Source organism: Manis javanica, chromosome 4 (genome assembly GCF_040802235.1).
Source record: "Manis javanica isolate MJ-LG chromosome 4, MJ_LKY, whole genome shotgun sequence".
Lineage (NCBI taxonomy): Eukaryota > Metazoa > Chordata > Mammalia > Pholidota > Manidae > Manis > Manis javanica.
In genome coordinates this window covers 146,347,173-146,363,599 of record NC_133159.1, presented here as the reverse complement: position 1 = coordinate 146,363,599, position 16,427 = coordinate 146,347,173, and the positions used below count along the sequence as shown (strand labels likewise).

The following is a 16,427-nucleotide window of genomic DNA, read 5'->3' as shown; positions in this document are numbered from 1 at the left end:
CAGAGGGAGCCCGGCCCTCGGCCTGGGACGCCGCCCGCGCTGGGAGAGCCGGGGGCCTTGAGGCGACCCGGCGCCTTCTGGCCCAGCCCCGCGGCCCGCGCCGGCGCCGCCGGGCCTCGCAGCTCCGCCCGCTGCCCTAGCCTTGCTGCCGCCCGCGGGATGCAGCTGCTGCCGAGCCTGGGGCGCCCATCCTTTTGTCCCCGCCTCCAGGCCCTCCTTACGCGTTTGCTGCGCCCCTGCCCCGCGCAGCCCACAGAGCGCACAGCGCAGTTCACTTCTCATAGTAGCGTTTTATTGTTTTCTCGCGTTTTTGTCGTTTCGTCTCGCTCCGGAGCGAAAAGTGAAAACCTGAGGTGGAGCCCGCGGGCCGGGCGAGCAGAGCCCCGGCAGAGGGGCCGAGGGGCCGAGGGGCTGGCGGGGTGGGAGTTCCTTCAGGGGTCGGGGTCTTCTGCAGCCAAGGACCGCGCCCCCCCCCAGCCCTGTACAATATAGATGCTCATGTAAAATGAAAAAAAATTTAAATGCTATGAATTAATCTCTAAATATTATGTACACAGCAATGTACATATTTGAATAAATTAATACCAATTTGCATTTCTGGGACCCTTAAAGCTTATTTACACAAATTACCATTTATTTCATAAATATCTTTTTTTCCCCCCTGGGGACTCAAGGCAGGAATGCCACTCCCGCAGTCGATCCAGGGGTGGGAGGGGAGCCTGTCTCTTGGGGGAAGAGGTGGGAGGACTAAATGAACAGGTCCCTTCCATCCCAAGCCTACACTGACTTGTCTTCACTGACGCTAGCTAGCATCCTTCACCCCAGATTCTCAAGCGGCCCTGGCCCCAGGCTAGGCGCTCCGGGGCTCCTTCCAAAGCTCCCACCCCTGACCCCTACACCCTCTGGCTCCTAAAGAGACTGCTGGGCCAGGATGAGGCCTCCCCACAGCGCTGGAGGACCCGGAGAGACCTCCCTGGCCGATACCACCTTGATGCTGGAGCAGATGTGGACCACATCCAGTGGCTCCAAAGTGACTGTGTTCCCGGCAGCCCGATTCCTTGTGAGGCCCAGGGAAGTGTCTCAGGCCCCGGCTGGCTGGCTGGGGCTCTATTCTGGCTGCTGCAGCCTGCCTTTGCTCCTTTATTTAAATAAATACCCATTCTGTGCTGTACACGTCCCAAGCAGTAGGAGTAGGCAGCCCGGGAGTTCTGTGTGGCAGCGGAGCAGCTGGGTGGCCCCTTCACTTGGGTGACTCCCTGCCCGGGGAGAGGGCTCGCTGGCTCTCCAGCCCACTCACCAGTCTCTGGATGCTTTGCAGTTCACTGGCCGCCTCTTTGGCTGAGCCGCTGGGTGACAGGGCACCACGGGGTGGGGCCCCCACTTTGCGGAGAGTCAGCTCTGGCAGTGGGCTGGGCTCCCGGCTGTTGCTGCCTGCAGCCTTGGAGCCCTCCACCACCAGCCCAGTGGAGAGCAGGCTAGTGCTAGGTGGGATGGCGACCGGGATCTGGTAAGGGCTGAAGCGCAGGCGGGGCCGGGCACTGCCCAGAAAGGGGCTCCGGGATAGGGAGCTGGCAGCCGCGGCGGCTGCCGCCGCAGCACTGGTGGCTGGCAAAGCAGAGGCCGCTGCGGCGGCTGCCGCCATGTAGGTATAGGGGTAGGGGAAGAGGCCTCCGAAAGTGGGCATTGGAATTCCCTGGAAGAAACAGAAGACAAGGGTTAGGCAACCCTCCTGAGGTGTTCCTGCCTGGATTCTAGGGATAGTGCTACCACTGGGAATCCTTATCCTATTGCTTTAGGAATATAAGACCAGAGCTCACATAGTTATTCCTCCAAGCAGCACAGGTAGGCATGAACCAGTATGGCTATGGCCAAACCCAATTAGAAGAGGAGCTCATTTCAGGCTAGGATGCAAAGGCCAGGCACCATCAAGCTCTATGCCAGGTATTAGAGTAAGGGATGACATTCCAGGTGGCTGAACTAGCATGAGTGAAGGCCTAGAGGGAGGAAACAGGGCAGGCACCAGGCTGGGTACAGGCAGGTGGCTCTGGCCATGTTGGCAGGGTCTGCCCACTTAGAACAGTGTCCTCCCCAGCCTTTCTATCTGCAGGTGTCCCAAGGGGCTGAAGAAGCACAGATGTGGGGAGGAGCTTTCTAAATTCTCCCTCTGCCTGCCCACCTGTTCAGGAGTCTCCTACCTGGGCCAAGAGGAGGTCACAGATGCCAGTCAGTTTATAAAGTGACCCGAACATTCTACAAAGAACTCCTGGTGGCCCCTCAGTGGCAGCTGAGGAAGGAATGCAAAGTCTTTGCCTGTGGAGAGCACAGTAGCCAGGAAATCCTGCACAGACACCATCTGAGTCCATGAGGCCGACTTTTGGATTATCTGACCTTTGAGATAATGGCTCTCTCCCCAGAGTACGTGGGCATGGGGAGGAGGGCAGGGAGCTGACTGGGCCAGGCTTCCAGGGAGCCTCAGGCCTGGCTCAGGCAGGGAGCAGGAAAGAAGTAGCTTAGTAAGGAATGAAAAAATATCTGTCCTGAGAAGGTCAAGCCCTACTGGGCATTCAGACCTCACATCTGAGGTAGGAAGGAAGGAGGAAGGCTTCTTCAGCCCTCCCAGGATTTGGCTCTACTTGATGGCCAGGGGTGGGCTACAGTGGCTTGGGAACTTCACTACTAGCAGGACTCCAAGTGATGCTTCCCAAGTGCTGCGTGTTCTAGGCTTGGCCTTGCACCTGTTGACCAGGCTGTGTCTAGAAGCCCTAACTGCGCTGTGAACTGTGATACCCATGCTTATGACCAGAATTTGTCTGGGGAGGAGGCATTCAATACACAGAACCAAGTGTTCAGATTAAAACCTCCAGGCCCTGAACTCCATTTTCTGGATGCTTCCTTGTCAGCTCGAGGCCCAGGTATGTGTTGTTAGTGATTCACTCACACACTCCATACACCCCTGACACCAAGCTCTGTTTAAAACTCATTTTAGAAACCCCTCCCCCACTTTAAAAGTATTTGCTTCTAAACCAAAGGAGACTTCTCAGACCCGAACTCCTATTTTTCTTCCCTTAAGATACGATCTCAAGGGTTCAATTTGCCAGAAACCTCAGAGGGAAGAAAATGAATGTAGAGATTCCAAATCTTTCCACAGGGAATATTCCACCCAAGCAACCAAAGAGGCCGCTTTCTCCGTCAGATCTCCTTACTTTGCTGCTGGCTAGTTCCATAAACTCTCCACTGGGAGCTCAGAATTTCAACCTAGGCCAGAGGAACTGAGCCCCTCTTCCCCAAGATGTGTGACTGGCCCTGTCCTTCCTCAGGTCAGAGAACTTCCTGGAGGGCCTGAAAGGGCTAAGAGGCATGTGGGAGGTGGGTCACTTTGGTGGTCAATTGTCCAGAAAAGATTGCAAGTTTTCCTACTCCCTTTATCCAGCCACCTTAGCCTTTCAAGGACTGACACTGGGCAAAAGGGTCTTTATTCTCAAGAAAAATGTCCTGAGGTCAGGAAAGTGACTTCACAAAAGCCAGAGGTGGCCCCAGTCTGTCAGAGCTGGAAGAGTCTAGTGTTTAGTGAGTGCCACTCTATGCTGGGGCTATAGGGAAGGAAACAGGCCCAGAGAGGGTCAGCGACTTGCCCAAGGTCACACAGGAGTTAGAAGCAGGCCCTGGGCCTACAGTCTTAGCCTCCCTGAACCTAGATGTCATTGAGAGTGTCCACTGGTTCTTCCCAGGATGGAGTTCTTACCGGCTAGCAGCTCAGAGCACCTAGGGCCCCCTCAAGCCCACACCCACCCCAGCTACCCACCTCGGTCCACCTGCCTCCAGATCACTGGCCTTACCTGAGATGCCAGCATGTGCTGGGAGAGGTGGAACGGAAAGGGCGCAGCGGTGCTTGCTGCACTGGCCACGGGACCCAGGCCGCCTGCGTCCAGCCCTGTGGCGGACCCGGGCCCACTGCCTCCACCATTGCCGCCGCCGCCCGCCACCGAGGCCAGTAGGTGACCCATGCCCATGGCGGAGAAGGCTCCGGGGCCCATGGCGAATTGTCCCGGGTGCAGAAATAGTGGCTGGCCAGCTCCCAGTGGACCGAAGAACTGCTGCCCGTGTAGGTGACCTGAGAAAGCCAGGCCCGGCAGGTGTCCTGCTCCCAGGGGCGACGCCCCGTCTGTCTGCACCACCAGGGGCGTCAGGCAGGGCTCCTTGCCCTCGCCTGCCTCCTTGCGTCCCTCGTCCTTCCGCCGGACTTCGGAGCGCTCCTTCTCTACGCTGCGCAGGCCAAACGGGCCGTCCCCGACGCTCTCGGCCGGCTCCTTGCCCCTCTCAGGGCTGCGCCGCTCCCGGGCGCGCTCAGGTTCGGTCAAGCGAGGGGGGCTGCCGCTGTCCAGGGCCGGGCTGCGGCCTAGCGCCGGCCCCGCGCGCTCCTCGCTCAACCTCTCGGGCTCTGGGTCGCTGTCCCCGGCGCACTTCTCTTCAGCTGCGGAGAGAGAAGGTGCGCGGGGTCACAGGGGCCCGGGAGGAGACGAACGCGAATACTTTTCCGGTGTCTTGGCGGGGTCGGGGATACTTGGAAAGACCTGCTCTCCGGGAGGGCAAGTCGGAGGATCTTCTAGATCCCGGTCGGGCAGGGCGCAGCTGCAGGTCCACTAACCAGGACCCCTTCCGTGACAGTGGGAGAAATTCAGCCCTACAGAAGAAACTACTGCCCCAGTCACACAGCGCCAAGGACCTAGCTCGTAGCCCAGCCGGGTCTTCTGGCAACCAGGGACCGCCCTCAGGGGAGTCCCGGGTTGGAAGCCCCATCCCAGACACACCGTGGACGCTTCCCGCAGGCCTTAAGGTTAGCGGGACGCCGAGCGAGGAGCCAGCCTGGTGCCCGGACGAGAGCCTCCCCGCCTTCCCCTGGTCCTACCGCCCGAGCCTCACCTCTGGTCCGATGCAGGCGCAGGGGACTAGGTGCTGCCCCCGGGGAGGGTGGCGGTTCCCTCGCAGGGGGAGGGTCGCAAGACGAGGCGTCGGACTCGGCGCCATCGCGCTCTGGCTTGCAGTGCTCCTCGTACAGGCGCAGAGACGGCAGCGTTAGCTGCTTCCTGGGAATGAGCGGAGGGAGCGGGTCACAGGAGACCGCACCCCACGGCACCACGTCCTGTCCCTCCAGCCCCCCGCTGCATGGCGGTCCCTTACACTCCTCACCTTTTCTCCCGCCGTCCATTCCCGGTGTCTCGGAAGCCCTTGGCAAACGGGTTGTTGTCGATCTTCAGCTGCGTGATCTGCGGGGACCAAGAGGGAGTGGCGACGTCAGGATGTGGTTTTACAACCTGGCCTGGGGCACCCCGAGGTCAGCGGCTGCCAGCCCACCCATAAGAGAGACTTGGGAGTGACCATTCGATACCCGCCTGCCTGGGAGGAGACCCTCTGAGCTAGAAGGTGAGGTGAGGCTAATTGGCGGGTCTTGCGAGAAACGACAGGGTCCTTTCCTCCTCCAAAAACTATTCGAGGCATAATCCTTTAGTTTGCACGCGGAGTCGAAATCTGCCCAAGCATGCACACTGGCCCATGCGGTCACTAAAGTCAAACAAACCCGCACCTGAGCAGGCGCGCAAGACAGCAGAACACACACATACGGCCGCAGACAACTCAAAGACAAATCACACTCGCCCGCGCACACACAAGTACACACAGACAAAGCAAATGCCCACAGAACCCAGTGAATTCACACGCCTCTACACGTATCAAGACGTCCCACATGGAGCACACACACCAGCTCTCACTCACAGAAGAGTAGCACACACCAGTGCAAGCCTAATGGAGGTGGTGCTCTGCCCCTCTAGAGAGAAGATGTAGAAAGGCAGCGAGCAGAAAAAGTATTTTAACTTGAAGGAAGTTTCTAAGCACCTCTAGGGGTCTGGGGCTTGGAGGGGCTGCTTTGTGGAGCTGTCACCTGTCCCGCTCTACGGCTCCAGGGAGCGTGAAAACTGGGCCCTGGGTTCCTAGCGTTGGGTTCCTAGGGTCAGGGGAGCTCGGGCAGATTGCCTCGGGCGCCCTCTCATTTAAATTCCCATCCCTGAGCCAAGAAATAAACGAATAAAATGTTAAAATGTCAGCACTGGAGTCTCTGCTAATTGCTAAGTAAACATCCCCACCCCAAAGAGCGCCCAGCTGTTCCGGCGTCCCAGGAGCATGTGTGTGCGTGTCTCCGACTTGACAAGAGGGAGCCTGGGGGATTCCAGGGGGTGCTGTGCTTACAGATTCGAGACTTGGTACTCGGGACTTGGCTGTGAGGGCCCGGGGCTGGTGCGGGGGTGGGGTGGGGGCCCTGCGCACTGGTGAGGGTTGAGCCTGCACAGGTCGGGGTTGGGTGGGGGTTGTCGGTGCTGGGGCTGGGTCCACCGCCTGCCCCGCGCACCTTGTCGTTCTGGTAGGCTGTGACCGCAATGAAGTCGGTCTCAGGGAACACGTAGGTGCGGAAGGTGCTGTAGGGCAGCTTCAGGATGTCGTTGGCTCGCACGATGTGGAAGCGCGGTTGATACTTGTGCATGGAGTTCAGGATGGTCTGCGGGGAGGGCGCGAGTTAGCTGACACCCCCAGCCTTTGCCCCAGCATTTCTATTCTCTGGGGACCAGACCTCTTTCCATCGCTGTCTATCTCTTTCCTGGTTCTGCCTTTCCCATCCCACACCCTTCGCTATTTTCTCCTGTCTTCTCTGCTATTCTTCTAGCCTACATTTTTCTTCTATGCTTCATTATCTCTCAATTTTCTTTATTAAAGTTTCTCTCCATTTTTAAAAATTTACCCCACTAGAAAACAAAACAAAATAAAAACCCCTACAACTCTTCTCTTAACTTCTCTTCCTGGGCTCATTGTTAAGCAACTATTAGCCCTAGGAGAAAAAAATTGGGTCCTTCAGGGACTCACTGACTGCCCTGCCTCCGAATGGGCAGTCCCGGTTGCCCCACGAACATCCCCCTCCCAGTCACTGGGGCCCTGGCTCTGGCAGAAATGAAGAGAACCCCCAAATCCCTCCTGGTCAGACATCTGCCTGTGGGAAGAGGGAAAGGAGTCTCAGAGGGTGTGGAGGTGGCTGGTTTGTTTTAGATCTCCTAGTTTGGGGAGCCAGATGGGGACATGGGTCTTAGGGAAGGGTGAGGACAAACTGAGGTAGTGGACAGTTCTTCCAAGCTCAGCACTCAGAGCCCAGTGGCTGCACGACTGAGTCCTGGTCACACCTGCCACCCACTGGACTCAAGTAAGGGCTTTCCAAGGCCTGACCCAAATGAGATAGATTATAAGTAGCTTCGATCTTACTGGCCCCCAACCCCGCCATTCCCCAGGCTTGGAGAGATAGTCCCTCTGGGCCCAGGCCAAGCCAGCACAAGCCACAGTGCAGCGACACAGGCAGTGGCCCTGTAGGGTCTTGGCCGGTGCTCCCCTCAGCAGAATTCAGCTACCTCCCTCTTCCACCACTGCCCCAGGGCCAGGAGCACAATCTCAACTCCCATCCCAACTCCCGCCCCACACTCACGAAGCCATGCTTATCGGAGATGTTGTTGGTCAGCTTCAGCTTGTGGAAGGCCACAGGCTTGGCCATCCACTGCTCTCCTGTGGCCGGGCTGTCTGGGTGGATGTACATGCGTTTGGGCATCTCTGGGTCGGCCTTGCCCGCCACCATCCAGCGCGAGTTATGGAATTTATACCGGCAATCATCAGCGGCCACAATGTCCATCAGCAGGATGTATTTAGCCTTCTTGTCCAGGCCACTGACTCGCACCTTGAAGGGAGGAAACATCCGCCTGCAAGGAAGGGAAAGGGGGAGAGCCATGGGACCCCGCTCTGTATCAGAGGACTCCTCTCCCCTGACGCACACCACTGCCTGGAGCTTCCCTATCTGTGTTTCGGGTGTCTCTGCTCTGCCGTGTATTATTGCCTGAGGGACCCCACCTGTGGTTGTTACTCCTGGGAGATCCTATTTCCGCCCATTAGACCCTCTCTCATTTTAAGGTTTCCCACTGGCCCTATGCTCAGATCTGGTGATCCTCTTTCTCCCTCATCTGAGATGAAATCCGATGTCCAGGAAAGAAAACCAGGCCATCGAGAAATACCCCCACTTCTCTTGAATCTCCTCGGAATTAGTTCAGGGGGATATATCCACTTGTAACCGAATAGATTAATTCGGAAGACGTTTGGGGGATTGGGTTACAACGCCCAACAAGGACCCTGACTCTGAAATTCGGGGGAAGAGGGTGAGCCTGGGGCCTGGATTCTCGGTGGCTGAGTCGAAGGGTCGAGGCGCTGGAGACTGTAGTTTTCTTCTGGCCCTGAGGCCTGGGGCTGCTTATACGGCCGGTGCGCCTCGCCCTTTGGCTGGGTCGAGGCCTCCGGCCAGGTCAGACTGTGGCTGGGCCTGCTCTGGGCTCGCTGCGGGGAACGGGGCGGCTGGCGGGAACCGACGGGCCAGCCTGGGCCTAGCGAGGCGCGAGTCCTATTCTGAGCTCCAGGGCTGGAGGAGAGTCCGGGAGTTGCTGCTTCTTCCCGGAGCTCAGAGTCAAGCCGGGAGTCAGGAGAGGCCGCGGGGCTGAGAAGTTGCAGCCGAGACCTTCAAGACCCGCCAGGGCCGAGCGCCGGCGCCTCCTCGGCTTTGGGGCTCAGAACGGTTGGCACCATTCTTTGGGACTGTATTTTCGTTATACTTCATTCGGGAGATTTATATGTTTATCAGGTTTTTAAAATTCGCTCGGTACCCAATGAGAAAAGTCAACTTGGGTGTCTGTGGGAGCTAAGCGTGGCGCCGGGCCGGAGCCGCGAGCCGCGAGCGGCAGCCTCCGCGCTGGTCAGTGCTGGCGGGTCCCCAGGCCGCCCGCCCGTCCGCGCGCCCGCAGCAAGCCGGCTGCCCTACCTCCCGGACTTGGTGATGACCATCTCGGTGCCCAGCTTGTGAAATTGGTCCCACAGCTCCTTGGCCTCCAGCGTCACCTTGGGGTCGTCCTCCACCTCGTCCTCGGGCTCCAGGCTCTTAAGCGAGCGCAGATGCGCGGCGGGCGGGTGCGGGCCGAGTGCCGAGACATGCAGCCCCGCCTCGGCCGCCGCCGCCGCCGCTGCAGCCGCCGCCGCCGCCCCCGCCAGGCCCGGGTCGGGCAGCGGCTTGGCCAGGGCGCCGGGCGGCAGTGCGAGCGCCGGGAAGAAGGAAGGCTGCGCTGCCGCCAGGAAGGCGGACATGGGGAAGTCGGCCGGCCGTGGCGCGTGGAACGGGTGGTAAGCCATGGCGCTGGCCGCCAGCGCCGGCTCTCTCATCGGGACATCCGGCCCAGGCGCCCAGAGGCCGGGGCCGGGGGCGCGCGGCTCGGACCCCCGGCCCGGGCGGCGGCGCGCGCGAAGGAAGAGCGACCCGGCTGGCAAGCGCGGCGGCGGCTCCTCCCGGCTCCCCGTCCCGCGCGCTGCGAGGGGCGCGGGGCTCTGGGCGCGGGGGCGGCGGGGGCTCTGCGCGGGGTTGGGCTGGGCTGGGCTGGCCCGCTCCGGCGCCGGGGACCACGCGCGACTGGTTAGATCTTGTCGTGATCTCTGGAAAACTGTGACTATCTCACATGTCCTGCCCTGCTCGGATCCCCTGCGCTAACGAGCCAGGCCCCCCTTGATTGCTGATTTTACGCTTTTTGGACCAATTGTGGGTCTCCGGGGGCGGGGTTTTGACAGCTCCGGCCAAGCTCTGGCCGGGAGGGGGGGCCGGGGAGAAGGTGTCGGAAGCCTCAGCAGTAAGAAAACATGTCAACAGAATAAAATATTAACCAATGACGGGCCAGCAGGCCCCGAGACCCCTCCCCTTGCTCTGGCCCCCACCCCGCCGCCCGCGCCAGCAGCTGCCTGCTCCTGGACGGGAAAGCGCTGCTGGCCGACCCGCCCCGCCGAAAGGGCTTGAGACTGGGGTCGCCCGGGTCTCAAGGCCCTTGGGAAAGGACCCCCAGCCGCACGCCCGCCCCGAGTGCAAAGCATTGACATGGCCCCGAGAGGAAAGCGGGCGCCCTCCTCTCGCGCCCGGCAGCCTGGCCGCTCCGGCCCGCGCCCCAGCTTGGCTTCCGACTCTTTCCTGGCTTCCCGGCCGCGGCGCCTCCCGGGGCCCCTGCACTCGGGAGGGAGGCTGCGGGTGCTGGAAAGAGAAGCCGGTGGGCGGGCGAGTCGGGAGGCGCGGGCCGCCGAGGTCGTGGAGCGGAACCCAGGTGGAGGGAGCCGGTGAGTGCAGCCGTGGCAGAGCTCGTGAAGGGCCGGCGTGGGAGGGAGCGGGACGCGGCCTTGCACTCGGGAAACACGGGCACCCCTTAGCCAGAGCCTCCACTCACCAGAAGATTCAGGAGGAACCTGGAATTACGGGCGAGCCCTGGACCCAACCCAGTATCTGTCTGCGTCCTGAACCTAGCGCTGAGCTCTCCGACGGCCTGGAGAGCCGTTCATCGGGGGTAGGAAGGTGAGCGTACCTTCCCCCTGAGCACGGGCGGCATGGCGCGGGCCGATTCCGGCCCCCAGATTCCTGGCTCGCGACCCAACGAATTTTCGCCGCATCCGGTACCAGAGACGCAAGTGTGTCTCCCTAAACACGAGCATCCTCTCTACGCTCTCTGCCGCTTTCCTAGAGTTTATTTCCGGCTCTCGGAAGCGCACGTCTCCCCAATTCAGTAGTGCAGGGTGACGAGTTTGGGGGCCGGAGTGTCTGCGCGCACCTGCGGCCGAAAGCCCCTCCGACTCTCCGCAGTCTTCGTTGTCTGGCAGCAATCCGCCCGCGGTGTGTATGTGGGCCCAGTGTGGGGGTACCCTCTATGCGCAGTGGGAGCCTCAACTTAAGACTTGCGCTCAGAGACTGAAGCGGACACACACCTGCCTTGAATCCAGCCCCGGCGCTGACCCCCGGACTGATTCCTGGCGGTCGCGTCCCGAAGGACAAGATAGATCACGCACTAGACAGGGGTGATACTCTTGCCCGCACAACCACTACAAGGGCGAAAGAGTGCAGCCAGCGCGGGCGGGGGCCTTGTGCCGCGTGGTGGGCGCGTAAAGTCCACCTCCAGCGGTGACCCGGACATATCCTGCCAATCCGCTGCGCACACCAGTTGCAGGGTACTTTGTCGCTGCACATCCGGACCTGGCGTGTAAAGCCCGGTCGCCCCAGGTAGTGCGGCTTCGGGACGAGCCGGAACGGTTTGGCTTCCGAGACCTTTTTCCTACGTTCCCGCGCGGGCCCGGCACTCTTCGCAACTCCCCTACTCAGTGCGCAAATGGGCGCCGCCCCCACAGGGTTTTTCTAGACGACCTCTCTCTTGGCTGGGTCGCTCCTCTCACAGTGCCTCCTCTCTGCGCAGAACGAACCTGCGACTCCGCTCTGCGCAGTCTACGCAGCCGGGGCAGGATGCGTTGCAGCTTTGCACCAGCAAAATCCTGTCGGCTCCATTTTAGGCGGGATGTGGCCCCTGGGGAAGCAAGTGTATGAACAGATTTGCGCATTCGGCGAGGTGACAAGATACTGGGCAGGGCAGCGTTCCTTAGCCGGGTGTGGGCCTGGGAATCCGTGAATATATTTGCAAAGTCGTGTGTGTACAGGAGCTTTTATACTTGTAAGAAGGTGTGTACACCTCAGTGTGTGCAATTTAGACATTTTCCTGGCTTATGTCCGTAGCTGGTCCAGGGGTCCAAGGCCCAGAGAGTTTGAGGCACGCTGGCCTTGGTTGCTTCCTTGGGCCCTGGCCCAGAAAATCCCAGGTGGCGATGCAGGGGCCGCCTTAGGGATTCAGGATCCCACCTGCCCAGCCACTGGGCCAAGGATCTCAGCCGGGCTGCCGCCCAGCAACCAACGCGAGGTCCCTCTCAAAAGTTCTGAATATACCCGCCAGCCAAACTCTCCAGAGACGAAGATCCTAGGCTCATCGAAAATCCACGCAAGGGAGGCCGAGGCGGCCCCGGAGCGGCGCGAAGGGTCGCCAAGCTCCCTCTCGACTCCTCCCCCACTTGGGTCTACTCACTTGCCTTCCCGGGAACTGGCGCCTCTGGGGGGTCCCGGGGTCTGAGAGTGCGTGTCTCTTTAAGAGGCCCCGGGGGGCGCCTTGCAAGCCGCCCGGGGCTGGAGGGGGAGGGCACGGGCGGGGGCGGCTGGCGCCAGGCGGCCGAGGCTCCACAACAAAGCTCCGGCCCCTGTCACTTCGCATCGGTCGGGCCCGGCAGACGGGCGGGGGACGCGAGCGCCCCTCCCTCTCCCAGGCGGTCCTGGGCTCCGGCGGCGGGCGCAGGCCTCGAGGTCTTCATCCCGGTGCGCGCGCTCAGTACGTTCCGCGTTTCCCCCAACAAGGAAATTGGGCACGGGCGACGCTGTCCCGAGCCTGACTCGGCTGCCCGTAACCATTGCGGGGTCAAGAGCCACTGCTGGGACCTTCCTTGGGTTGGTCCTCGCCGGTATCTTTGATCTGCGTGACTGGGCGTGGATCAGTGTGCACCCGCGTGGATGACTTACTTGGGGATGTATGGTCGTGTGGCCGGGTAATGGAGCGCTGGGGTGAGATTGGTACTAAGTGAGCGGTCATATATGAGTGTACACGCTAAATTCAAGTGTTGCGTGTGACCAGGAGTAGAGGTGTCCCTGAGTGCGTCAGTCCCCGTCTTGAAGTGTTGTGTGTGAATGTGGTGGTGGTGGTGGTGGTAGTGGGCGAACAGAGTTGCTTCCCGTTCCGCGCTTCCCCAACTGGACCAGCACCTCCCGGAGTCTTGGCGCCAGTCAGCCCCGCTTAGCGGCCGGACCCGGCTCCCCCGCGGTCCCGAGTCTGGCTCGGGTGGGGGCCGCGGCCTCGATGACCCTGGCCCACAGCGGGCCTGGCCTGTCCCGTCCACTTAGACAAATTGCCGCTGACAGGCGCGCAGTCTCTCTGGAGTCGCCGCCCGCCCGTCGCCTCCCTCCCGACCCAATTACCCGGCGTAGGGTCGAGCCAAGTGGCTAGGGTGGGGCGGGGGACGCGGGGAGAGCAGGAGGCGCGACCTTTTCCTGGCCGCGTTGTGGCCCCAGCCTTGCGCCAGGACGGGAGCCGGGCCACTTCTTCCGCTTAGATCCCGGGAAGTGCCTGGGCAAACACGGCCTGAGTGGCCCAGTCTCCAGTATTCCAGGCTGATGCAAAGGCGAGGCCCAGCCCGGCCGCTCTGGCCCAGGACAGATGTGGCCCTCGTGCTGCGGCGTCACTTTGCACCTTAGGACGAGGTCACATGGCCGGCAACCAAGGACGCATCCCCGTCGAATTTGCAAGACTTCCTGAGTTTTGGGGATTCTGGAACTCTGGGAACTCCAGACTAGTCGCTGCTGTGGGGTCGAGGTCGGCGGGGTCGCAGCTGTTCTCTTGGTAACCGGAGTTGGCAAAAGTGAACCTGTGTGTGCGTGGACGTGCACGGTTGTGAGATCATGGGTGTGGGTGTCTTGAGACTGCGGCAGCTTCAATGACGCATGCTGCTGTGTGGTATGACGGGGGCGGAGTGGGGGTAATCACTGGAAGGACCCCTAGGACCCGCACACCTGCGAGAGGGGGCGGGGCTGGCCGGCGCGCGCTCAACAGGCTCTGGATTCGCTCTCAGAGGGAGCAGGGCGGGGATTCCCTGGAAGACCTTCGGGGACAGCGCGGCACAATCCGAGCCCCTGTTGCGCCGCAGTGTCACCTTCCCTCTCTCCGCTGACGAGCTACCTAGCCTGTCGGGCCAGCCTCTGGGCCATGAATCAACCTTTTGCCTTTTTGACCTGCAGTTTCCTCTTTCCCTGCTTCAGCTTCTTCTCTCCTATCGGCAGGGCGTGGTTCCCTTCCCCCACTTTACAGATGAGTTTCAGAAGCGCAGAGGTGCGGTAATTTACCGAGGCCACACGGCCAGGGTGTTGTGGCAGGGCTGGGATGCGACCCTGGGGCCTTAAAAAGAGAGCAAGGCCAAATCCACTCCTTAGGAGGTGATGAAGTTATTGCTGTCCTGCTAGCTACCCTGCTCCTAACGCAGGGCCCTGCTGAGACTCCAGGGTCCCACCCTCAGGCTGGGCTCTTGCTTTGAATAAAGACATACAAGATGTCTCTCTCTGCTTCTAGTTTCCAGCTCTGGGTCTGCAGGAGGTGGCTACATTCACAGTCACACAGGGACAAGGAAAGCTTCAAAGTTAGGGGCGTGGGGTTGGAAGCTCTTAGGGGAAGGGGATGGGGGTGAGTGGGATCAGAGTCTTGGACTGTGTAGGGGCACAGGAGAGGTTCCTCTAAGGGAACCCACCAGGGCATGTGTGTTAGCAAGGAGCAGACCTGGGGGATCAGCAGATTATGCCTGACTTCATAAACCTGGGCAAAGCCCTGGCCTTCTCTGGGACTCAGGCTTCTCATCTACCAAATGGGGATGAACAATGTTCTCTTGGGCACCTCCTAGTTTAGATTCTCTGATACATGAAAATCAGAAAAATCAGTACTGAGAAATCATTTCCAACTCCAGGTGGGCAGCTAACTGCTCTGGCCTCTGCTTGTTTCCAGAGGAGCTGATACTAGTATTTGAGAGAATGCTTGTGAGCCTGGATTTGCCTTGAGACCACTGGGCCTTTTCCCAAATCAATCCCAGACAGTGCCCTCCTTCCTTGAGCTGCCACCCCAGCTTCCATCAGCTTCCATCAGCCTCCTCAAAGACCAGGAAGAAACAGGGAGATCACATGGCTTCAAGGTCATCTAGTTAGGCCACACTGAGATGCAAGTTCTGATGGCCTCCTAGGTGATGTCATTATGGAGGTCTGATGGGGCTGCTGGGGGTGAGATGGAGATCGCCCTGGGTATTATCTCAGAGGAGAGGAGGCTGGCTGTTCCAGGGCCAGTGGGCAGTAAGGTCCCCTACCCAGGGGCCCAGCTCGCACTTCCAGCTGATTACAGGCTGTGGCAGGGTAGTAACCTTCCCAATTAGCTGGGGGCCAGGCCCAAGGCCTCTCTGATAACCCGACCTGCAGAGGCAGCCGCCATGGGGCCAGCTTATCTGGCCTTTCTTATCCTCCCCCTTCCCCCACATACTCAAAGAATTGCCCTGGCTGTGAGCAGATGAATAACCAGATTGTCCTGTAAGCCCCGCCAGCAAGTCCAGCCCTACACCCACCACTTTCCCTGACTGGAGGAGGCCACAGCTGTCTTGTACCCCCTGGAGGGAGGTGGGCCGAGCCAGGAAGGACTCAAGGCTGCAGGCTGGTTCCCTGCATGGCTGGAGAGAGCTCATGGCTTACTATCTTCACCCCATCTAAGTACCTAGGGTAGATTCAGGGGGGCTCACCCTTCCTAGAGCTCTGGACCCATTCCCAGGAAGCCAGGCCATAGGCAGTGTGCACGGGCAGCCTGGTGGCATCCCCCTTCCTGTCCCCTTTTGACTGAAACAGGGCTCTGGCTGAGGGTGGGGACTGTGCCAGGCACATCAGTGTCTCCAGTTCACCAAAACAGGGCAAAACTGTTGATCCAGCAGCCTCCACTGGCTATGCCCAGGCCTCCTGACGTTCCCAGCATGCCTCACTCTGGCATGTGATTTCTCACTCCACAGGTTGCTAGGCAAGACACCCTGTGTTGAGCTGCCTACTCAGCCTACAGAGCCTAGTGTGATTCGGGTTCCCCTTCTCCCAGCATGCCCAGCTGATCAGGTGGAGGGAACCGAAGGTTCAATCTCTTCTTAGGTGCCAGGTTGGGTGGCAGGTGAAGGGAGCAGTGGCCCCTGGAGCTGCCCCAGCTCTGGCTGACGTTTGGATGGGAAGGCCTTGCTTGTTTGTGGACTCAGCTCTTCTGCAGCGGTTACATTAAACTTCACCTCAAACCACACCTGGCTCAGTGGGTTTTCTTCAATCCTTCCACACCTCTCTGGGTCTCAGGGAAGGAGGAACCAGGGCTGACATGAATCTCATTTCTGCTTAACACCCCTTTTGCTCCCCCTGCTCCTGTCTCCTTCCTACCATTCACTTTAGGTCCAGAATTGAGGGGAGAGAGGGAGACAAAATCAGGAACTTGCCATCAAAGGTTCCAGCTAGGTTTCCACCAGATACCCACCTTCTCCTGACCATCCTCCCTTGCTCTTTCTGAGTTTGAGAAGAGATAGGTATGAGGTTCCTGCCCCAAAGATAAAGCCAAGGTCTTCATGAGGAGCTCCTTCCCACAGAAGCCCACCAGCACGTGCCACAGCCAGGCAAAGTCCATGCCTGTGCTGCCACTAGGACTCACTGGCTCTGGTAACAGGCAAGAAGGTTGGAGAATGGATCTAAATCAGGCCCTACCCAAAGCCCAGAGCAACCATTCTCCTTTTCCTTCCTGTCCTTTCATTGGCCCCTCTCTCAGTTGCCCATGTCGAGATGGGGGCTGTTGGGAGCAGGGACATGTGGCCAGCCCACAGCACTCTGCTCAGCACGTGGAGAGAATCCTGACCCCAGAAACTCAGGAATGGAC

The 16,427-nt window shown here is 59.9% G+C and overlaps 1 protein-coding gene across 2 annotated transcripts; it reads right to left on the bottom strand.

Annotated features, from left to right (window-relative positions):
* Positions 1-275: 275 nt before the first annotated feature.
* On the bottom strand, positions 276-9,797 carry TBX2 (T-box transcription factor 2). 2 transcript variants are annotated; one of them, XM_037004029.2, is made up of 8 exons: positions 8,888-9,797; positions 7,517-7,784; positions 6,401-6,547; positions 5,188-5,264; positions 4,921-5,084; positions 3,837-4,471; positions 2,196-2,284; positions 1,563-1,693 (listed from the first exon to the last, which is right to left on the bottom strand). In XM_037004029.2, exons 1-7 carry the CDS (start codon positions 9,280-9,282, stop codon positions 2,225-2,227), a joined length of 1,746 nt encoding a protein of 581 aa, XP_036859924.1. In that variant the 5' UTR covers positions 9,283-9,797; the 3' UTR covers positions 1,563-1,693; positions 2,196-2,224. The 2 variants fall into 2 exon arrangements, with proteins under 2 accessions (XP_036859923.2, XP_036859924.1); XM_037004028.2 differs by lacking the exon at positions 2,196-2,284 and having other exon boundaries at positions 276-1,693; positions 8,888-9,793.
* Positions 9,798-16,427: the final 6,630 nt, after the last annotated feature.